This window comes from Aquarana catesbeiana, linkage group LG06 (genome assembly GCF_042186555.1).
Source record: "Aquarana catesbeiana isolate 2022-GZ linkage group LG06, ASM4218655v1, whole genome shotgun sequence".
Taxonomy (NCBI): Eukaryota; Metazoa; Chordata; class Amphibia; order Anura; family Ranidae; genus Aquarana; species Aquarana catesbeiana.
In genome coordinates, this window is record NC_133329.1 from 273,571,589 (window position 1) to 273,596,692 (window position 25,104).

Consider the following 25,104-nt stretch of genomic DNA (forward strand, 5'->3'; position numbering starts at 1 on the left):
GCTCTGCCCAGGCGCCCCCATAGCAAACTGCTTGCTGTGGGGGCACTTGACAGGAGATAGGGGCCAGGAGCAGCGAAGAGGGACCCGAGAAGAGGAGGATCCAGGCTGCTCTGCGCATATCCACTGCTACAGAGCAGGTAAGTATAACATGTTTGTTATTTTTATAGAAAAAATTAACGAGACTTTACAATCACTTTAATGCATAGAATGCATTAAAATAAAAAAAACCTTCTGCCCTTACAGTCACTTTAAGGTTACATGCACATTGTGTTCCCTTTTCTCCTACAGGAGATTAGCAGCAGAAAAAATGTGGTAAAAAGGCGTGTTTTGGCATGCACATTCATGGGTCATGGGTCTGGCGTTATTGCATTCTATTAGCCAGCCATGTTCACTCTGGTCATTAGAATTTCTTAAGGCGCAAATGCGCATAACCGCATAGTGTTAACGCGTGTCTGTGCACTTTTGAGCATTTTTTAACCCTGAGCGCAAGTTTTTTTCTCTGCCTCTAGACTCCTGTAAGTGCCTATAGTGTGCATAGACATATGGGGACTTTAGAGGCAGAGCTAAAAAGCGCTCATGCACCTGTAAAAGCAGTGCACCTGAGCCCTGAAACGCTTATGCCCTGTACACACGGTCAGGTTTTCCAACGGAAAAAGTGCGATCGGATTGTGTTGTCGGAAATTCCAATCGTGTGTGGGCTCCATCGGACTTTTTCCGTCGGAATTTCCGACACAAAAAGTTTGAGAGCAGGCTATAAAAGTTTCCGACAACATAATTCAATCGGTTAAATTCCGATCGTGTGTAGACAAATCCGACGCACAAAGTGCCACACATGCTCAGAATAAATTAAGAGATGAAAGCTAATGGCTACTGCCCCGTGTATAGTCCCGACGTATGTGTTTTACGTCACCGCGTTCAGAACGATCGGATTTTCCGACAACTTTGTGCGACCGTGTGTATGCAAGACAAGTATGAGCCAACATCCGTCGGTAAAAATGCATGGATTTTGTTGTCGTAATGTCCGATCAATGTCCGATCGTGTGTACAGGGCATTACACTCACAAATAGGTATTAAGGCTGTACCAGGACTAAAAGAGAAAAAGCAAAAACAAAGCATCCTTCAGGCTTTCCTCCAAAGCCGTACATGTGGGATCAAACTGTGACGATGCTATTAGGGGACTAATATGCAATGAAATGCTATAGCGCAACGCTGAATGACTTTACGGGTTCTAATAACTGTGATACAATATACAGGATATAATAAATGGTGACATCTTTTTACACATTCATGCGCATGTTCCCTGGCAGACTGTAAAATAACATTTAAAAGTGCCATGGACGGCTACGCTATGGAGCTTAACATCTTATTTTCATGCCGCAGGCGCAGGCTTTCGAGCAGGGAAAAGAATATTCCCACACTGTTAGAGCTGTCTAGCAGATCAGTCATCTTCCTGGAGATTGCTTAGAAGATAGCTGCTGAGTGAGAGGATCCCACAGACACAGCTCGCAGTAGAGCTCTGTCATCTGCAATATGGCTGCAGTCACGTCTCCATTGCCATGCAGAGGAGCACATTGTTCCCCGAGCAAGCAGTGCCTTCCCCTGCGCCCACCCTTAGCCCTGCACTTGTCTTACATGGCAGTGTCATTGTAAACAAACAATCAGGGGGGCCTGGGAGTGATTACAAGGTAGCACTGTGTCATTCTCACCACTCTTGTTATAGACAGAGACAGCTGTCAGTGAATTTAACCCCCGCTTCCCCGGCGGCTCAGGCTTGTGCTGTGTGCTTAACTCCTCTACCTCCTCAGCACCGGAGTTCATGTATTATTCAGTAATAAAAAAAAATGTCTATAGATCATTGTCTTTGTGAGCACAAAGTAAATATTTAGCACAGCATTCAATATCTAATTAAATCTGCAGATTACTGTACATAGAGGTCTGCATATATATTATTCATTAAACATTTTTTTCTCTGGATGCATATTTGCCAATGTCAGCCGAGATTGAACCCATACAGACGATGGAAGGATATGAGATTCGCAAAGGCCTTGATAATATATATGATGTAAATGTTTATATTTGTGTATGCAATTCAATCTCAGACTAAAGCTGGCAATACACATAGATTCCTCCATCCATGCTAAACTACGCAGATGGACGAATGTCCTGCTGCAGGCTGTTGTATTCTGACAGCCGGTGTCAGCTGGTGTCAGGATACGCAAACAGTGCCTGCATCTGATTGGATGCAGATCCTGTTTGGCTGACAATTTTCCACCTGGCTCCTTCCACAAGGTCAATTGAAGAGCGAAGTTTAAAGCGGAGTTCCACCCAAAAATGGAACTTCCGCTTTAAGGGAAGGTGACCCCCTGACATGCCACATTTGGCATGTCATTTTTTTTGAGGGGGGAGGGGAAACCCTCTTTTTAGAGGGTTTCAGCTCCCACTTCCTCCCGGGGCACCGCGGCGCTGGAAGCAAGTTCACCTATCCCCCTCCCTCTCGGCAATCATCTGGGACACGTCACAGGTCCCAGATGAATGCCCGGCTAGTCGCAGCGCGCAGCATGGCTCGCACAGTGCGTGCCCGGCTGTGGCTTCACCCACATTGACAATGCCAGCGCAGCAGAGAGGAGAGGGAGACGAGTGGGGTTCCGTTCCCCCGCATCGCTGGACCCTGGGATAGGTAAGTGTCCGATTATTAAAAGTCAGCCGCTGCAGTATTTGTAGCGGTTGAACATATTCAGGATGTATAATGCGCTAATATTAACCTCCCAATATAACACGTGTAATCTCTTAATGATTAATCAGTGAATCATGTGCAAAATAATCAAATGGAGACTATTATAAATAACATAACATCCTTCACCATAACAAAATCCTATAACTAAATATCAATGTGATAATAAATTATTGAACACAATAAAAAAGAGAAAAAGAAAGATGAGATATATTAATGTGATGAACCACAGTGCACAGATATCTCAATAGGACAGCATACTGCTATGAAAAAAAATATAACGTCTTTGGTGATTTGATGAATATAGACAGGTTTCAATGAGTAATCCCCAGTGATAGATGGCTTGCTCACATATTCAGCTGCTCATTAACATGGGCTGGCTTCTGGCTTTCAAAGAACTTGCGCAGTATGAAACAACAAAAAAAGAGAGACCATTGCGCAGGCAGTATAATATGTAATCCCTATAAACTAAGGGTAAAAATTCACTCACACTTTTCAGCAGAATAAATCGCATATGGTAAGGTCAATTGCATACAGCTAACAGCTGGGATATGACTTTTTCACGTGTCTAGTGATGAAACCGGTCGGGAGGAGCCAGTGACGAGCAGTGCTGTGTGTGCACTGTTGGCGTGTGAGGAGATCCCAAGAGGATTGGAGCTGCTCTGTGGAAAACCTTTGCACAGAGCAGGTAGGTTTAAAATGTTTATTTAAAAAAAAATCACTTTACAATCACTTAAAAATGATTGGTTTGGGCCAAGCTGGCCCAAACTAACTATTTCCTTGATAAAAATGATGTAGCATCTGTTAGTGCTGTATGAGTTGTATGGGGCATCAGCCACTTAAAGTATACATCGCTGTGTTTCGGCAGTGGTACAGGGACTTCCCATCCCAGTCCCGAAACAAAGTCAGGTTGAGCACTGTTCAGCCTTTCACAGGAAGCCTTGTATTTTTTTAAATCAATACAAGGCTTCCTGTAATTAGCTTAGGTGGAGAAGCAGACAGATGATGTCACGATCGGCTCAGGAACAAACCTCAATGGGGGGGTTTTCAGCCTGACACTGAGCTTATAGGAAGAGAAAACAAGTAAATAACAGTACATACACTGCTCCCTGAGAGGTTAGGCTGCAATAGTATGACAACATAGAGTTGCATTTCTGATTACTTTGAATGCCCAACACTAAATGATTCTCTCCCTGTTCTACAAAGCACTGGATTTTATATTAGCACTCTTTTATGTTTTTTTAATACTGTTTATATTGCCTGACCTGCAGTATCTCACACTGTTCAGCCTCATCACACAAACTGTATCCATCACAACAGAATGTTAAAGCTGGGCTATAGTGTTTCCAAGATATTTTCCACGATAAAAGGCAAGACGCCCAAACGGATATCAAAGACAAATATGCAATAGTTTGTATGGCTCTTCCTGTATTGGTTCCAACATGACACTCAATGTAAAACATATGGCTGTGGAAGCAATGCAAGTGAACATTTCCAGTAAAACTTTTGCTGTTGTTGCTGTCTTGAAGTAAGAGAGCAATTTATATTTTTGGCTCTCTGTGTTTATGTACAAAACCATTCAAATTTCTGTGTGGAGTGGATTCCTTTAATGGTTACAATCCATAGCTTTGACATTGTAGTTTATATGTTATTAATGTGTTTTGGGTTTGTTAGTTTCACTAGAGGAAGTAACTAGAGAATGTGATAGTACTAGTGACATTGGAATATTATGTACTATTATGTGATTTAAAGTCCTACTTCCTGGCCAAGTTGAAGATATGAGAATTTCGCAACTCTTATAGCTGTAAATTTCCAATCTGTAATGGTGCCAAAATGTTTTAGCAAGTATTTGATTCTCAGTTCATCTAGAGACCAGTCTTAAAGCCACTGTGTCGCTTCCAAAACAAAATCTAAAAAAATGGGTAATGCAATAGAAAAATCCGAATACTTACCTCTTTGGCTGACTGACACTTTCAAATTCTACTTTCTTCAGTCATTGTAGCCTCCAGACAAATCTTCAGCATTCAAGTCATTGTGACCATCCTGTGGTGAGTGCCGGATGCCTGTGTCCAGCGCCATGTGCTCTGTTTCCATCCTCCAACCCCTATGTCACTATTGTGATGGCGTATAAATAACATTATATGGGATTGCTATTGCTTCTGATGATAGAAAAAATGTATAGCTACTAATTGTGCCAGGCAAGGTCGTCTGTTTGCCTCTGCATCCTATAGGCAATTGCCTACTGTGCCTAATGGCAATTCCCCCTGGTCTTAAGAAATACATATATAACTTAAAGCCTAACTGCAACTTTCTGCAAAATGAACTATGATTGTAAGTCAGGGCAGTGAAATAATGAACATTGAAACATGTATTTATTTACCTAGCTTGCTCTGTCATGTACAGACATTTGAAGTATCCAAGTCAAATGTGAAGGATTACAATGGGATTCCATCTGTAGTCCTTCACATTTGACATGGATATCATATTCTTTACTAAAGGAAGATAGCCCTTGGAAGTCCAATTCTGGGCAAATGTTTTTTCCTTCAGCCCCACTGCATGGGTTAACTGCTCGTTTTGTCTAGGGATGAACAGAGCCAATACTCATCCGATCTTTCAATCCTTTGGAAAATGGCACTCCCCTAGTTCAGAAGTGGACTGTTCCTGACGTCGTCTTGTCCAAAGCCATTCTATGGATGTGATGACGTCAGGAACAGTTCACCACACAAGATCGCTGGACCGCAGGGGGATGTCAGGAGCCAAAGGGACTGGTCATGCGATTGGAGGATCGGCGGATTAGGTGAGCATATCTCAGCTCTCCAAACCCCTAGACCAAAACAAACAATTAACCCATGCAGTGTGGACAGGGCCCCACTGCATAGTAAAGAAGACATTTGCCCAGAGTTCAGCTTTAACTTTCCAAGGTAAGTTACATTTTCCCCAGAGCTCAGTGAATGCAGTGAAGCTTTGCTGACTTCCATCACCCAATCATGTACAAGCAAAGATGCTGCTTTTTCTTTTCCTTACATGTGATCGGGTATTCTTTGCAAAGTGAAACTTCACAACATTCACTAAGCTCTGAGGCAAATTCCCTTACAAAATGCAACTTCCCTTGCAAAGTGAACAGCCTATTTGCCTTTAGTAAATCAACCCCAAGGTGTCTACAATTTCTCTTCATAACATGTAGTCAAATGTGATATTTCTTTAAGAGATTGTGCAAAATATTACAAAGCATTCATATTAAATACTGTTTAAAATGAATTCATTTAGGTGCTTTGCCTTACAATATCAGTTTTGGAACTATTCTTCAAAAGAGCATTAAATCTGAATATTTTTATTACACAGATATGATTTCATCGAAATTCGAGATGGAGACTCTGAAAATGCAGAACTACTGGGTAAACATTGTGGCAATATTGCTCCATCTACAATCACGTCATCCGGTTCACACATCTACATCCGCTTTATCTCTGACTATGGCCGTCAAGGTGCTGGATTTTCACTGCGCTATGAGATCTTCAAAACAGGTGAGTTTGAAGGCATTGTTCTATGCAGTTAGAAGGATGACCTGCAGAGAATAGTCCAGTCGTATATATTTTCTCACTCACAACTGTTAGCGAACTTCTGTGAAATGCATTCAGCAGGCGTTCAGCTGTCCATCTGAGTTCATTACCAGATGTGAGCTTGCATGCTTTACAAATCATACGTGTTGAAAGTATACACATTAAATGTGATGATTCAAATTCTAGAGCCCAGCTTTAACTGGAAAATGATACAATTAGTGCAGTCTATAATTTTGTAAAAGGCAAGGGCAAATTGATTTTTACTCTTAGTATATGGTATTGTGACTACCCAACTTATGCGTCATTCTGTAAGTGTACATCATTTCTTGGTTAACCCAGGTCTGCATCACTCTTCTTGAAAGACTGCTGTGATTTAAATTGATGCATATGTTTAATCAATACTTGTTTATGACTTCTTATGCCTTCATACCAGTCATCTTTAAATAAGCCTGCAAGCTGATCAGCAAAGTATTCTCTTAGATCATTAGAACATTTCACTTTATTGCTTTTCCAATCAACTGATCATTCTGGTGATGCACTGAAGTCAAGGGCAAAGTGTTTAAGGTCAATTGAGTTTTACAACCTGAGATCCAGAGCCTCATCCCTCCTACCACTGCAAATCATTATGGATGGTGTTGAAGCATGATTCCAATACCTCCCAGATCCTTTACTTCGTCATAGTCAGTTTTTTGTTAGAGACAAAGCAAAAGTTACCCATGAATGGATGCATATCATCCTTGCTAAAAATATATTTTAAGACAAATATGTGCCATAATTCCTAACCTTTAAAGATCAGTTAGAGCCACAGAAAAGCTTTGAAAATAACAGGACACACAATATAACATGTGTATGTGCCTAGGGCTTCATTCCATAGTAATCAATGAGAATTCATTTTTCACTGACTGCGGTAATCTGAAATCTGACTTGTTGCTTTGGGTGAGTGCACTTCTCACATAATCATTGCTTTTTGCCTTTGTTTATTAAATAAGCCCAGTTGCATATGTATCATTTAATTATATGTCATATAAATATATTTGATTGTGTTTTTGAGGCAATTAAATACACTCATAGGAGCTTTTACATAAATATTTCATGTATTTTCAAAACCATGTTACAGAATACAGCTTCAGAAAATATAATTGCTTAAAATTATTGTTGAGCAAACTGTTTGGCATGAACCAAGATTTGCAGTAACCCAGATAATTCTATGATCACTAATTTCTTTCCGATTTGGACTACTAAAGAGTTCCCTGAACCCCTTACCTGTTTGGTTTCGACATAAAGAATGTGTCAACACACTTTTTTTCCATGTAGGTCCCCCACCCATCCTCAATGACCAGAGGTAAGCAACCATGTCTTCACTGATGATGTATCCCACAGCATTAGGGGTGCATTGCATCATTGTGACAGGGCATTTTCATCATGACTGTATTCTTAGTCAAAATAAGGGTATTCATGGCATGAATAGTTGGGCACTTATGAGGCCTTGCTTAGAACATGCTTGTCTTTTGGTCCAGCCTCTAGATGGGTGGGGACCTATAATTGTCAAGAGCACACTGTCAGGTTTCCATGGTATTGAGCCCTTGTAGAACACCAACCTGGAGGGCAGAGTCTAAACCCTAGCCTGCTTCTTCTCCATGGCCCCTGATGGTGAGGATGGACTTGCAGCAAGCTGGAACCAGGTTGCGGCCCCCAGGTACGCCCAGCTGACGATATGGAGACCACTCACATATGCTGAGTACAGATGGCAGGAGGTAGAAGAAGATCCTGGAAACAAATCAAGGTCAGAGCAGGAGGCAGACAATCACAAACAGAAGACAAAGCCGGCGTTGGTACATGGGAAGTCAGACACGGAATACACAAAACACTAGGCAAACAGGAGCTCAGAGAACTAGGAAGTTGCTCAGACAACCTTTGGCTGCACTGAGCATGTCTTATATAGGGAAGCAAACTAGGAGGTGGGCCAGGAAGTGATAGAAAGGAGGAAAAAAATACCCACAATATAGCATGCGACTCCCATACGTGAGCGCAGAAGCCAAACAACACACGTGAAAAGAATCAGAGGTCTAGCAGAACCACTGCAACAAGGAGGTAAGAATACACAGGCAGGAAACTGCAGGCTAAACGGTGACTCACACATAGGAGGGCAACATGGGCTAAGGACCTCTTTACCAGTTCACCTAATCAATTCAACCAGGATAGTGGATCAAAGGTTCAAATTTACTGAATTGCTGGTGGAGTAAATCTGATAAAGGGGATATTATTGAATATAATATGTATAATACAGCTATTGATGTAGCAAGGGAACCCATTCAGATACCACCCCAGAGTTTACTGTGTTAATAAAAGCATTGCTAGTCACGATCCCCCCTATCCCTAAGCAGGAGACTGGGATAGGAGATGGGGGTTAGCTATGCTTTTCTTCTGTATACTCCACCAGTGAATGGAAGCCCCATGGGGGTTATAATAAATTTAATTGCTATAATAATAGTATGTTGGGGTCAATAAAATAATATAAAATGCTACAATAAACAATAAAATAAAGTGTTTACAAGCAACCCTGCCGTTTTTCCATGTTGAATAACGTTAAAAAGTAAAAATGCTAAAGTTTTTTTTATTATTAATAATATAAAATTTTGAATACTTAATATGCATTTCTTTTAAATCCCACAGTGCTCTTTTAATGCAAACACAAACCCTTAAGTTCGATAATTAGATTTCCACCTATTTCCCGCAATGAAAAAAGCTTTTTGAATCAAGTGTTTAAAATCACAAGGGAAAATTTTCACACATTATGCATAAAATGCATAAAACTCACGTCTTAAAAAATTCCCAAAACTTTTTCCTATTTGGTGAATCAAGGATTATTATCACATCTAAAATGAGGCCGGAAAATATACTTTTAGTATACAGGATGTGACACTGCAGCCCTATGCATGGCCTATTGTTTATAGTAGTGTCCTATGTGGTTCACTGTGTCATAGGCTATTCGCCTTGTAAGAAGCTGTGTGACTAGTCCACTTGTCTATTATTGGTGTACAGTGACACTGGAGGGAAAGTTTACCATATAAGGATGCCAGTTCTTGTACGGGTTGCATGCCCTTTGAATACGTTACCCCCACCGTTACTTTACTACTTTAACTAATTCATTGATAGGCAATGGAGGAGTTAAAATGTAGCACTCTTTACTGACCCTGTGTGACATGGCTCACAGTGGCTGATTGACATTTTGACAGCTTAGCTGACAAGCTGACATCTTGGCATCATAAGCTCTCTGCTACAAATTAGATATTTCAGCTTCACATCTTTTGTCCGAAAACCCATTGTCTAGGTGATTCCCTGTGCAGAAAGCTATAGCTTTGCATAAAGCACGTGTCCTTGTGTGGAGCACTGATGTGATAAAGTGAAGCATGTGAATTAGTGAAGTAGTGTAGAGCAATCTTTGTTTAATCAATATACGGTATATATTTAAAGCTGAACTCCAGTAATTATCTACATCTACATGGCTACATCTAATTCTTCATATCTCGCATACAGAGGACTGCTGGGGATGCAGAGATTCACTATAGTAGTCTGTGTTGCATAGAGTCAGCAATGGTCTCTTCTGGGTGCTACTCAAGCGACTTGATTATTGTTTGCTGAACACAGGGGACGCTCATTTAGCACCTCTGCCATTTAGAGAATGTCTTGTGTTTTTTTCAATGACTGTAAGGCTTTCTCTGATTGAAAGAGGTGGAAATTTGGATGTCATCTGCCACTTGTGTTCATAGAAAATAATACAACACATTTTTTGAATGGTGGAGGGTCTGAACGATCAGCCCTCTGTGTTTAGTAGAAAGAGAACAAGTCGCTTGAGCAGCACTTAGAAGAGACCAATGCTAAATGTATGTAGCACAGGCTACTACAGTGTTTTTCTGCATCCTTAGGAGCCATCTGGATGTAAAAAATGAAGAATTATATGTAACCAGTGTAAGTTTGAAAAAAAAAGATTATTCATGGAGCTCAGCTGTAATATATTATATACAATATTAATATCCCTAATTTATTCATATTCAGATGATTGAAGGATTGGGAATGGTAAAGATGTCTATATTTCAAAGAACTTATCATAGCAGACTCATCTTTGATTCTGTTTTTATAGCCATATAAAACCAAAATATCTGCTCTGCACACATCCATGAATGTTCATGAGACAAAAGTGAGCATGTGCATGCACTTGTAGTGGCAAGCAGTGCAAAGGGAAATATGGAAGTCGCCATTGTCCATTTGCTTAGAAAAATGTTAGTTGCCTATCAGTCTGATCCTGTGACTTGCTGACCTGGAGCCAGTGAAATAATGTGGGTTGTCATCAACAGGAAAAGTACAGAATACTGATTTATATGACAGCCAAGTCAATAGTATATTCAGAATAGGCCAGCAAATACAGGATTAAGTATTTCTCTTGGCACAGGTTTTCTTTAAAATATGGCTAAAAGCAAAACTTTTTATAGTTTTGGATAGAGTGTAGAGGGATTAGAACACCTCTGTGTTTTTCCTGTCTGTGCCCTTGTTAGGGAGATCCACCATCTTGTTTACCATTATCACTGAAAGAAAAAGAAAATCACACATTTTGGGTTGTCACCAGAACAGAAATAGAGCAGATATCGTCCAATGAGAACACTAGTCCAGGGTTTCCCTCACTGTGGAGCGATTTCCTCTAACTTCCTCTTTTGGCTATCGAACAGGACATGAAGAGAAGTCTCCCCAGTGGGACACAAATAGCAAACAAAAAAAAGTTGACAGGGTTAAAACCCTCCCTTACTCTAAATGAAAAAAGTTTGCCTTTAGTTCTACTTTAAGAAAACAATATTGTTGGATTGTTTGATCACCACTTGAGGTCTACAACCACCTCAATACTTCCCAAAGCACAAAACTGTAGCTTGACCAGTGTATCTCAACCTTTTTGCAGTCAATGCATCCTTTACAATTATGTGCAATCTTAAAGCACCCCATTCTAAAATGTAAAAAACTAACTTAATAGTTTTAACATATTGCAGCAACATCTACACTCATGAGCCACCCAACATTAGAGGTGATTTTTTTCCTCCAGTTTTGCTCACTGTTACTGACTAGTGTTCAAGTATTTGTGTTCTTCCTCAGTTTCTCTCCCTCTCTTTGCTAGCATGACCCCATTGCTGAAAGGGAAGAAGCAAACAAGGATGCTGTGCAGGTCCCCGACATCCTCCTTATCAACCGATGATGCCATTAGTTGTTAGGATGTTGGCGGCTGGAAGTTGTAATTGTGCACAATGAAAACCTGTGGCTTTGTGTAACTAAAAGACAGGCTTCATCCACCCACTGGCTTGTGTAATTTTTTGGGGCAATTTTCAGTCATTTTGCCAAGCACCACTAAAGGAACCTGATGGAACCCCAGAGTGCCTGGGCACCCTGGTTGAAAAAGGCTGAGTTAGATAAAGTGCAAAAGTAACCAACAAATTGAGCTATGCCGCTATTGTTATGAAGGTAACAGAACAGAAACCACACTCAAATGTTGGAAAAAGTCATGGACATTTAAGTGACATATTGTGTGTATAAACAGACTCCCACTCCTTTTCAGCAGACCTTTTTTCAGAAATTTGTTGAGGGATCTAAGGTTAAGTGGAGATTGTACCTCTGTCAACAGCCTTTTTGTGCATACACAATTTAGGATCATGATGACATTGTTCTGTCGGTAAGCCAACGGGTCAGTGTGCCTGGGGGTTCTCTTCTATAGCAGTAGCAGCACAGGGGTCATGGAGGAAGTGACAAAGAACCTCTTTGCTATGCTTCAAAGAAGTCTATTCATTTTTTTTTCAGAATCATTCCCAGAAAGCAGAATACACTGATCGCCTTTTGTAAGATGCCCGTGCACACATATATTTTATGGAAATGAAATGTCACTAGTTTAAAATAAAGTAGTCAGATTTATGACTGTAGGACTTAAGCGCTTTATAAACACTTCAGGCTGTTTTTAGCCGCAGGTTTGGTATTGGCTTACTTAGTGCTGGATGTGAGTCGGGCACAGCCTAGGAATTTGTCCTGTCCACTCGATTCGTACATTTAACATCCTCCTCTCCCTTATGCATTTTTAATGCTAGTGCTGCTGGCAGATAGCTATTGAAAATATCTGCCAACCTGGTCTCATTTGTATTGCATAGGAATTGTAGAAATATACTGTCTCATCAAGATACGGGATAGAAAAAGAAATAGCGTGCCGTTTGTGAGCAATCTTAGATATGCATTTCTGCGGTGCCTGGTTCCAGAGGTATCTGGATTAATGCTGTATCATTGATCTAGCTTTTGTCTTGGGTCCTGCATGCTGTATCAGCTTGTGCATGTGAACGGAATCTCAGATCAGGTTCTGCATATGCGCACCAGCCCAGTCTGTAGCAATGCTGTGTATGAGAGTGAAATATTTATGCACATAATATAAAAGACAAGCGAGATCTTGGGATAATTGAATAGTAAGCTGAAGGTTGAAGGTTACTGAATAAATATATTCAAGAAAGCTGCCTGGCAGCATTTTCATTGTGCAGTAAATGAGTTTTGTTGGCCCAGGTGTCAAGAAAACAGAAGTCCACCAAAGCAGCTAGCCAGAATGTGTTTCATTTCCCCATACAAGTGGAGATCTTCAGACAAATGATGGATAAAGTTATAGAATATAAAAGCTAGGCTGAGTTTTTAGCAGTCAGGGTAGATCTTCCATAATACACAGCTGTCAATCACTCTTCTCCTTTCTGAATTAATAGAATGCAGTGTTATGAAACAGCATAGTGGCAGCAGATTCTAGCGCAGTATCTGGTTTATTGCTCTGACTTCTGTAATGGCCAAATAAAATCCTGGTAGCGTACAATGACATTCGTAACAGCATTAGCCAAGTTTTTCTCAGCCTACTGCAATATGAGCCTGGTCTAAACAGAATGCAGGGGCAATGATACTGTCTGTATACTCATTACATGATACAGTAAATGAAAACCCATTATAGTAAAGACCACCCATGGTCCCCACATAATCGCCGTTGCATAAAAGTACTTTATGAAGCTGTACATTTGGAACACTGAAACGTGTCGGGAAAAGGGTGTATTTGACTGCACAATACTCTTATCAGGTTGTCTTCATTCACATTTTAAACGTGCCATAATGTAAGCACTAGGGAGTATAGTTCTAAATCAGTGAATCCAACTTTCACCAAGCATTCACTGCAAGTGAATCTGCATGCGTTGTGAATGTGTTTTAAATTACTGTGATTGATTCACAACCATAGGCATGCACACAGGGTGTGCCTGGGCACACTCTAATCACTCCGTGTGGTGCAGATTCCCTCTGTTTAGACCCCTGATATTTCACCAAAGCCCCTTAACAGGGCTCCTAAAAAAATTGTAACAAAGAATTAAAAAAATTAAAATAAAATCGACTGACACCGTCCACTGCCCTACTGACACCAGACTATGCCCTACTGATACCATCCACTGCCCTACTGACACCAGACTATGCCCTACTGATACCATCCACTGCCCTACTGACACCAGACTATGCCCTACTGACACCGTCCACTGCCCTACTGACACCAATATCTGCCCTACTGACACCGTCCACTGCTCTGCTGACATCTTCAGCATATATACACATGCGCACATATATACACATGCACACATACGCATATGTGTTTGAGCTTTGGCGTGCACACCCTAATGCAATAGGCTGTGCACTCCGATGTTCACCACCAGTGAATATTTCCTGTAAATCATATTTGATTTTTTATAAATATGCCTCTAGGAGTAATTCTGGTGCTTTACCACACATTGGGGTTGATTTACCAAAACTGGAGAGTACAAAATCTGGTGCGGCTGTGCATGGTAGCCAATAAGCTTCACAGCTATAACTGGACCTCTGCTCCAGAGGTCTTTATCCAGTTACTGCTTCCTTCCCACGCTCATTTTTAGGGGGAAATAAACCAGTCTTTTACAGCCAAGGAAGCAGCCATCTTAGCCTCTATTTGATTTGCATTTGACATGGTGCTGCACATGTGATCAGTTAAGACTCCAGCCAATTGGTGGCTTGACAGTTCTGTTGAAAGCATAAGCAGCTGTGACAGTTATCCTTCACAGCATGCCTTGAATGTAACTGTTTCGGAAGACAGTTAAATCAATGGGTTTAGTTCCGCTTTAATGCCCTGCAAAGCTGCAATTAAAGCAAAACATGGCACGTCAATCCTTCCTTTACAACAAAACTTTACAGGGAAGCTGTTGACCTCTGATACAGAGTACAGTGATGGGAATCCTGCGCTTTAATGGAACTTTACTGTAAATTTAAAATAATTGTAAAAAAGGAAGGTTTTAAAGTGGAACTTTACCTACAAGGGGAAGATCCACTCTTCCTCCCCCCTCCTCTGTCATATTTGGAATCTTATTCTTTTGGGGGGGTATCTAGTTTTGACAGGTAATTGCTCTCACTTCTGCTCTGATCGAAGTTATCTTTCCCCTCACAGTTTTTGTAGCTGCTGGCTCTGAATTTTCCAAGAAATGGCTTAAAGTGGAGTTCCAGTTATTTGTGTGTTTATTCAAAGTCAGCAGCTACAAAAAGTGTTTTCGACTATGGGCACCCAGCTGTAACAGCTTGCGGCCTCACAGCCGGGTGCGCACTGCGCATGCCCAAGCGGCGCTGCGCTCTGTGATTGGTCCCAAAGTCTTCTAGGACCTGTCCAGAAGACTTTGGAAGGGAGGGGGAAGTCAAACTTCCACTTCCAATCGCCTAAGGCGACCGGAACGGACGTGGCTGCAGGGACCTTTCAAAACTGGGTACACTTTTGGGTGGAACTCTGCTTTAAGAACTGCTTTAAGAACCGCTTTAATTACTGCAGAAGATGCATACTAAAAGCCTAATTCAGAAAGCTTTACACAAGGGTGTGTATCTTTATTTTCAGCCACATGCCTTCAATTTTCAATTTTTATTGGACTAAGCTGAACATAACTGTCACTTTCAAAAGTAAACATCCAGATCTTGGTGTTTTAGTTTTGTGCATTGGGTCTTAGAACTATAGAGTACTTGGGTAGAGTAAGAGAGGGTTATAACCCTGTAAGGTTTGTTTTTGCCATCTGTGTGCCATTGGGGAGATTTTCCTTCACTTCCTGTCCCACAGCCAAAACAAGAATTGAGAGGAAATACCTGTAAACTAAGGGAATCTCTTGAGGAACCACAGGTCACCAGAGCTAGTGTCCCCATTGGAAAATTTCAACTCTATTACTTTTCTAGGGACAGCCCAAAATTTGGGATTTTCTGTTACTTTCAATGATAATGATAAACAGGACAAGGAGATATGGTGACACTCCCTAATGGGGACACAAACGGCAATAAAAACTGACATCTGCCAGGTGCTAGGATAAATGAATCCGGGTGCATATGTGTGGAAGTTACGTCATCCTGGCCAGGCCGATCATGATGGCTAGTCCAAAACCCAGAAAAAGTTAGCAAAAGGATGTTGGCACCAGCAAGGAAACTCAGGGGCGTTGCATCGCTGGAGAGGCATTGAGTAAAGCTTTGTGTTAATTATGAGACATCTTAAATTACATAACCACATTTAGAACTTTTCTAGCCTTAAGCAGCTCTGCTCTGAAGAATGAGTTCAAAGCACCCTCCTCAGCCCGCATTCTGTTCACTTACTGTAAGGAGGTAGAATGACCATCATACAGTGGTCCTAGCCCTATTACTAGGCCACTGCTTACCACCCATAGAGGGCGCCACCCTAGGCAAAGTCTGCCACACTTCGAATATACAGAATCCCTAGGTGGAGCTTTTATTTGAGTTTTCTAATATGTTTAACAAGAAAAACAGAATGGCTGCTCTCAATTCTCAGTAATTGAATATTGTTTTTTTTCTGGAAGGCTGCATAAACCAAATACTCCTTTATGTTTAATTGTATATTTAAAACGGTATGTTTAAAATAAATTTCCGTATACATTTGTTAAAAATGTAATCAACGCTGATTTGCATGACACTGTCAGAGCAGGGAGACTGCTAAAAGCAGTTGAATAGAATTTTGATTGTGTATTGTAGATATTTTTTTATTCTTGCCACATATTGTAGCTTAAACGTGAATTGCATGCTTGCCCTCTGCTTCAGTCACCGCATCATTCCCTTAAAGCACCTCAAAGATACAGAACACAGCAGGACCCTTTGCTCATTCAGTACAATGGATGCCATTGTTGAAGCTGGTGCTAATAGAGTATTAATAGCCTTTGGTCTACTGATGAGCAAAAAGCATTCTTTAATCCTCAGAAACTGAAGAGCCTTAGCTGCAACCTCTGTGTTACGTTTTATGTTTGTAACCTTTTGAAAATAATTTTGCAAGTGATCTCCAGAGATGAGATTTTTTTTTTAAATATGGCTTGATTTCTTTATGAGAGCCGTATAATATCTGTGAGAATATATAAAAGACTTTGCAAAAAAGTTTTTTTCTTTGCTGATGTGGTTTCATTGATGTATTTAATGTAATTTTTAATTGGTATTTTATTTAAAAATAGCGAAAGCGTCCACTAGGATTATCTTTTTTTGAGGAAAATCACATTACACAAGCCTTTTGTCCACTGTTAAATGTATAGCATTTTTTCATTAACATTGGTATTTCCAAATGCGTAATTTCCAATATAAACATATTACTCTCGTAACTGTAGTCACATTTGTAGTGTGTGTTGATTTCAGGTCAACAGGCCATTTAGCATTGTGTTTTTACTTCCTGTTTGTGTTTTTTCTAGGCTCTGAAGATTGTTCAAGGAACTTCACCAACACTAATGGCACCATTGAATCCCCTGGCTATCCAGACAAATATCCACACAACCTTGACTGTGTATTTACTATTTTGGCCAAGCCAAAGATGGAGATCATCCTGCAGTTTTTGAACTTTGACCTTGAGTATGACCCTCTCCAAGTTGGGGAAGGCGACTGCAAATACGATTGGTTGGACATCTGGGATGGCATTCCAAATGGTATGAAATGTATAGGATTTTTTTTACAAGGAGACTAGAGGCTCAAAACATGAATCTTCCCACAAAAGATAAGAATCTTTATTTTCAGCCATGTAATGATAATTTCCAAATCTCATTGGACTTAGTTGATAATAAAGATCCTTATCTTGGTCTTTTATCTTCCTGAATTAAACCTTATATGCACGATTATATGTAAATACATCTATCTATCTATCTATCTATCTATCTATCTATCTATCTATCTATCTATCTATCTGTCTGTCTGTCTGTCTGTCTGTCTGTCTGTCTGTCTGTCTGTCTGTCTGTCTGTCTGTCTGTCTGTCTATCTATCTATCTATCTATCTATCTATCTATCTATCTATCTATCTATCTATCTATCTATCTATCTATCACACTATAAAAGATGATAAATGCAGATTTATTCTGTTTGATACCTCGATTATGTGTTTGAAATCTAATGGTAAGATCCTATACTTTGGTGCCTTAAGTCAGCCATCGATGGTTCGAATCCCTGCTGAATGGGCCGAGATTGGAACCATGTATGAGCAGGCTGATTGTACCCAAGTGGATTGATCAATCCACTTGGGTACAACCAACATGTCAGATTTTTCTACATACAATTACTGCCAGCAGCTATAGCCACTAGCAGTAACCATTGTATTCTGCTGGCTGGGAATGCTCCCCACGTCACCTGCTGGCAAAATACAATAGCACAGTGGGAGGCATTCCCTCATTAACACTGACTGTGTTTATGGGAGAATTGAGCGATTTTCTTTCCTTCCACCATGGGTGTGAGTCATAACTTCCATGATACTCCACTTGATAACATCACAGCAGCCACAATTTGGCTCCTAGTATTTCCGTTAAATCATAACATTAAACCTTTTTACCTTTTCCCCTTTCCCCACTTTAAGACACCAGGCAATCAAATCACTACCTTTTTGACCAGGCATATTGTATAAGGTTACTGGAATTGGCAGCTCATATACCATTACTGCCGATGGCCTGCGTAGCAGATAAGAAAAGCACCAGAGTGCTATTAGTAATACACAGAAGGATGTGACAGCCTCTAATGCCCTCAACTGATAACACTGATGCTCTTATTTCTCTCTGCAGTGGGGCCCTTGATTGGCAGGTATTGCGGTACGAAGACTCCCTCCGAGATCCGCTCTTCAACTGGCATACTCTCTCTCACCTTTCACACCGACATGGCGGTAGCTAAAGATGGCTTTTCCGCTCGCTTTTACCTTGCCCCTCAGGAGGTCCCTGAAAGTGAGTTGATTATATATAATTTTTTTCTTTTTTTTTATTATAACTGTCAGGTGTTGGAAAAATCTTCTTTTCCTCTAACAGTATGTCTGTCAGCCACATTTCCTTTTTTTAAACTTTGTAATACCTGCGCTCCTACAGTTTTGCCATGTCTGTCATATTAAACCAGTGTTTTCTGTCCCCCAGCTTAGATTGTCATTACATGTTTTGTTTCAATCAAACGTTATTGAAGCTGTAGCCATATTCAGCAGTACAATAAGTATGGTGTCAGTCACTCGCATCCCCCCAGTGTATAATTGTCTGAAATGTTTGTCTTCTCAGGCACTACTGCATTAATATTATTCTTTTTGCTGGCAAATAATGTGTCTTCATTATTAAGACTTTCCTCCAGAATTGTATATTTATTCGTTTATGTTGCTTTTGGTGAGAAAATAACATTAGTGGGATGCGCGGTTGTGAGATTCTCTCATTTGCCCGCAGATTCCCACAATACCTTGGGAATAAAATTCCCGCAGAGTGGCTTTAATTAAAGAACATCTTTTGGAAGCCAACTGTAATGTTTATAGGTTGCGAAATTGAGCACAATCATACATTGATGTTGATGTTTTTTTAATTAGCCTGTTCCTGTATTTTCCACTTATTATGCATTCTGCTTATTGTCTCTGTAGCACCTTAGTGTCTGCAAAACTTCTCCAGTGTTAAAATACAGTACTCCTTTATGCAGCAGGAGAAACTGTACAACATTATTAATTATCATTTTTATATCATTAGTGCCAGTTATAGGCAAGAAAACTTTAATATGGACACCTCTGGGATGGAATCACAAGCACAGACATCTGACTGTAATATGCAGAGTAGCCTCCGAAGAAAATAATTAAATCTCAACTAGATACAGTGCAGTGTAAGGATAGAGTTATGAAACTGGCCCAAATGTGCCCATCTCAGGAGTCTGTGAATAAGACCAAGAAATTAGTATTTCTGTTAATCTGCTGAAGGCCTAAATTGCTGAAGATTAGCAGCATTTTTCTTGTGATAAGGCCGTGTTTTGCTGTCCCTAATTTGCTCTGCTGTTGCGGATGTTCACCGTTAAGAGACAAGATAGCAGAGCTTGTCTGTAACAATTAGAAAGCTCATGAATGGGATGATTCACGCAGAATCTCAAATTGCACGGAATGCTCCACAAATGTACATTTAATTTAAGAGCATTAAAGCTCTTGAGAATGTCTGTTGAATATTATCCACCTGTTATGTGAAAACTTGATTATCGTGGAAGGCAGGTCTGGAAATGAATTCTGTTTAAGTTTTAATATATGGCTTTATGTCTTGTTCAGCATTTCAGTGCAATGTTCCCTTGGGACTAGAGTCTAGGAGAATTTCCAATGAGCAAATTACTGCATCTTCAACATATACAGATGGAAGGTGGACAGCCCAGCAGGGAAGACTTAACAGTGATGACAATGGCTGGACACCCAATATGGACACCAACAGGGAATACCTGCAGGTGAGCTGACAGTCTCTTTCATTCTTTGACAAGTCAAAGTAACAGTGACTTGTTAGGTAAATAGATTACCAACAAACAATACTACATACACCTAACTGAAAAACACACTATGTATAGCATGTATTGTTCTAATCAGACAGATGTGGTAAATAAAGTGGTGTGTTTCCTTCTGAGCCATCACAAGGAAATCAGCAGACAATTCCAACCAGGTTCATTGGCTTTCATTTTAAATTAAATGGTTTAATTTTGTAAGGGTACCCATCGATGGGCAATATCTCTTATAGAACAGGAAAAAAAAAAATATCTGTCTGTCATCAAAGGAGTTGCCATAGTCCTTGCCTGATGGTGAAACTGGTGTATATTTGGTACCTTTCCTTTGCTCCATATCAAAAGATCAGACCAGCTCATAGGAAACGTTTTCCAGCAAGGTGGTAAATCCCCTTGATAACAGCACCATGAACTGACTATAGACACCATATGTAACAATTTTATAACGTGCTATTATTACGTGATGCTCAAAATTAGGAGCATAGCTTGCCTTTTTTGAGCTGTCTATTGCCATTGTAAAAAATACACTTGTTGTGAAACAATAATAAGTAGTAATAGTTTAAAATATGTAATAGTTGGTGTTTTATTCTTTCTAGCAGTCTCATTCTGTCAAACCACATCATAGGACTATTTGGGAAAATAGCCAATTTAAATCACCACACTTTTACTGAATACTAAAGAGCCTAATCTGTCAGACAGAATTTAATGTATAATATTTGGTTGGGGAACATCAAATGTATAGCATACTTCTGTGTGTAAATACTGGCTCATCCAGAAAACCATTAGAGTTGTATTGTAACCCTTAAAGAAGTATTCCAGGTATGGATATTATTACATAGTCATATTGGTCCAGCTTGGAACAATGTAACTTTGCATACTCAATACTTTGAGATCCCTCTAAAAGTTTGAAATCACTGTAGTGGATACTGCTACTCCAGTGATCTCAACTTGTTTCTGGGTCCCATGCCGAGCAGCTGCCCTGTTGAATTCTGAACACAGGAGGTCGGCTGGTCGGCACGGGTACCATTTGGAGATCACTTCGCATTTTCTTAATGAATGTGGAGTGTTACTGGATGAGGTGACAATCTGTGGTGATGATCTCAGCTCTCTACCTGGTTCAATCAGAAAATGATTTGCTTTCATTGAGAAAATGCAAAACATTCTCTAAATGGAGCCTGAGCCCATCAGTCAACCTCCTGTGTTCACAATGCGGCAGGGTAGCCACTCGGCAGGGGACCTGGAAGTTAGTGGAGAGTAGCACTGCATACTACAGTTATTTCCAAATTCCAGAGGGATCCCACAGTTATGGTATATGCATATCTAAATGGGCCAAGCTGGACCAATGTAACTATGTAAAAGTATCCATAACTGGTATTCTTTGAGAGTCGGTTCACACTGAGGCAGCACGACTTGCAGCGCGACTGCCTCAGACAGCACGACTGCAGTGGCGACTTGCAAAACAACTTCTATATAGAAGTCAATGCAAGTCGCCTCAAGTTGCCCCCAAAGTCGTACAGGATCCTTTTTCGACTTGCGTCACTCCGATTAGAACGGTTCCATTGTACAGAACGGGACGTGACTTGTCAGGAGGCTAAGTCGCCTGACAAGTCGTCCCAGTTTGAACCGGCTCTAAAAGTTGTGCTACTCTAGATACAGTAATATCCTGCAATCTGTTTTGATGATAGCTCTCGGCTATTTTAGGTGTACCCTTTTATTTACATAGCAAACTCAACAGTATAAAAAACATTATTTTACATGCAATGGACACCAAGTTCATTTTTTTTCACAACCGGGCTATAATTGTACCATAGAACATTAATAGGGAAGACATTGACATGCTAGCAGGTTTAGGGCCTCTACTACTACCACACAAACCTTTACCCTTGCAGAACAGACTTTCAGATACTATGTTATTACTTTTATTATTATTATATATTATCATAATGCATCCATCTGCTGTAAGACAAGATGCAGCCTTGTCTGTAAATGTAGATAATAATTCACAGTGTTAGGAGACTCTATCCCACACCTGCAATGCTGCTGTACGAATCATTTGTGAAGTGATGCCAATAGATGAGGAAAAAAGCTTATGCTGCAGTGTCTAGTGAACTGGTTTAAATCAGGTATATTGATGTATTACGAATGGCTCCTGTCAAGGGCTCATTTGAATGCCTTATAAGACAGCATTTTGGAAGCTTTTGCCATGCATTGGGAAGGTAGCCCTCTTAAGTGGATCTCACTGCACCATGCTCAGGATTAATTGTTAGTCAGGAGGCATAATGCTAAGGCTGGTGGGAGTGCCATAATGAATTGATCCTCTGCAGAAACAGGCTGCAGCGTTTTAAATCACCCCGTCACCAGTCAGCTCCCTTAGGATGTGAGCCAAGTATAACTGAGATTTAGTGTACAGGAAAAAAGTATAACTGCTTCTGAGCCAGCCTAAGGTACAGTATGAGCTAAATAAATAATAACACATTCAAGATTACAAAACTGAAGGGTACAGGATAAAGACACACATGCGGCACTGTAACTTTTTGCTATCAGAAAAAGTAAAATGTTACATAGGTTTTTTTTTTTTTTTTTTAATAAAGCTGGAGAGTGCAAAATCAGTCTCACTTCTGCATAGAAACCAATCAGTTTCCAGGTTTTATTGCCAATGTCTTATTGAGGAACCTGAGGTTAGAAGTTGATTGGTTTCTGTGCAGAACTAAGACCGATTTTGCACACTCCAGCTTTAGTAAATAAACCCCAAAATTACATAGTTAATCTGGTTGAAAAAAGACACAAGTCTATCCAGTTTAACCCAAAAGAGAAAAAAAATGTATATGCAAAATTCGATTTGCAAAAGTTAGCTGTCACTGGCTGTCACCAATCATCTCTGAAATGACTATATTTTTAAGATGTGCTTTCACCATAGTCAATTCTACTGTGCTGTCCAACCATATCATCCTCTTCTACATTTGGACAATGAGCTGTATACAGCTGGTTGTGTGTTCAACTGAAAAATCCCATAAAGAAACCAGAGCCAACAAAATTGAGTTAATACAAAACTTTTCAGATGAAAAATGTGATCCAAATCTGTTATATTTTTGCAGTAACTGTCCATTTTGAAAAATAGTTATATGGTTAAATAATCACAGACAATGAAACAAATGAAAAAAGTGTGTTAAGGATGGTTAATTGGTTAATTTGGCTTTTTCAATGACTGCGACATTACAGTTACATTCTTTATGTCTCTGCCATTACCGTGACTGATGCACAGAGTAGCATTGTAACCTTTAGCTAAGACAGTTTCCTGAATAGCAGCAGGGAGGGGATTTAACACTTTCATCAATGAAAATAAAACCTACGGTGTAATATCTACTGCCATCTGCCAACCCCTCCACCTCCTATGTTATGAAGGTCAAGCTATAAATGTAAAGGCATTTCATAGTCCCACCTATGGTTCCAAGGGGAAGGCACATTGTCTCAGCAGGGCTGTGTCTAGCTGCCAAATACTGAGATAATTTATTCCACATTAGTAATCTGGCAGGAAAAAAAGCCACCAAGCAAAATGCAAAGTGTCTTAGGCATTACGGCATTGGATTTTTTTTTCTTTTGAGAAAAACTTTAGGACTGCATAGGCTGACTCTTGCATCACATCATCAGCAGTGTTAACTCCTATAAAAGTCATATGCAGAAAATGTTAACTGCTTCTGATTTTCACAGATACAGTTACAGGAGCCAACTGTTGGTTGGGGGGTGGAGGGTGATGGATACATAGCTTTCCTTTGCTGTAGCAGATTATTGCTTTGTCATTATAGCCTTTGGTATAGAACAGTTAAATGGTCAAGACAGCTATGGTTAATTATCTAGAAATCCTAGGGTGGTATAACATAGAAAAAGAACAGATTGTGTTTTATTTATTTATTTATTTATTTATTTATTTTTGGCTAGGTCTTAAAACTCATCCATGTAAGTCTAAGACCTGGTTCACACCTATGCTTTTTTGTAGTGCGTTTTCAGTTTTGCAGAAACACACTACAGTCCATTTAACTTGATTTCCTACGGGTCATGTTCACATCTATGCATTTTATGGAAAGGGCCAGGGACCAGCAGGTTGTGTTTCGGGTTCCATAGACTTCAATGGATCAAAAACGAGTATTAAAAAACGCAACACCTGGAATATGGATCAACTGTAACCTGCATATATGTGAACCAGGCATGACTACCTTAGTATTCTATTTAATGTATAATATAAGTGTGAATAAAATGTTAAAAAAGATGAAGGATACAGGAAATAATGTAATTTTTATTGAAAAAAAAAATGTCAGTTATGTTAGTTATGACAGAAATAGAGGGGTCTACTTACAGACAGGTCATTGGTCTGTATGGAATAACGGACCAAACTCATTACCATGAATCCAACGTTACACCTATTTATGATGACTGTAATGATGATGGTGAAAATATAAGTTTTGACTGCCAAGGCACTAGTGAGGTGAATTACAAAATGGTTTGGTGAATATCCTGGTTAAGCATGCATTTTTCTTAGGCTCCATGCACAGTGGCTTAAAGCAAAAAATGCTGATCCTAGAGGAATTTAGCGTTTTGCCTGTAGAAGCAAATAATAATATCCTATGTGTCCATTCACATTAGCTAGCCGAGATGCGTTTTTTAAAGTGATTGTAAAGCTTTGTTTAAAAAATAAATAAATAACAAACTTGTTATACTTACCTCCTCTGTGCAAGGGTTTTGCACAGAGCGGCCCCAATCCACATTTTCTAGGGTACCTCTTTTTTTCCTCTGAAAATAGGGGGCAAATCATGGATGCATGTTATTAATAGTTATTAATAGTTTATCTCGGAGGGGAAGGAGGGGGACAAGCGCCACTGGAATTCACCGAGCCGTTATCTCCTGTTTACTCGGCTCTCGTGTCACACACACACAGTCCCGCCTCCGTCACCGGCATTGGACCAGTGCTGGTCCAATGCCGATGGCGGGACTGTGTATGT

The 25,104-nt window shown here is 40.1% G+C and overlaps 1 protein-coding gene across 2 annotated transcripts in view; it reads left to right on the plus strand.

Moving 5' to 3' along the window:
* NRP2 (neuropilin 2) overlaps window positions 1–25,104 on the plus strand; it is a 190,604-nt gene that overhangs the window by 68,206 nt on the left and 97,294 nt on the right. For both annotated transcript variants that reach the window (XM_073633367.1, XM_073633368.1), the window contains exons 3-6: window positions 6,075–6,256; window positions 17,062–17,292; window positions 18,409–18,564; window positions 19,893–20,062. In XM_073633367.1, coding sequence (XP_073489468.1) covers window positions 6,075–6,256; window positions 17,062–17,292; window positions 18,409–18,564; window positions 19,893–20,062 — 739 coding nt within the window. The remainder of the gene's footprint in view (window positions 1–6,074; window positions 6,257–17,061; window positions 17,293–18,408; window positions 18,565–19,892; window positions 20,063–25,104) is intronic.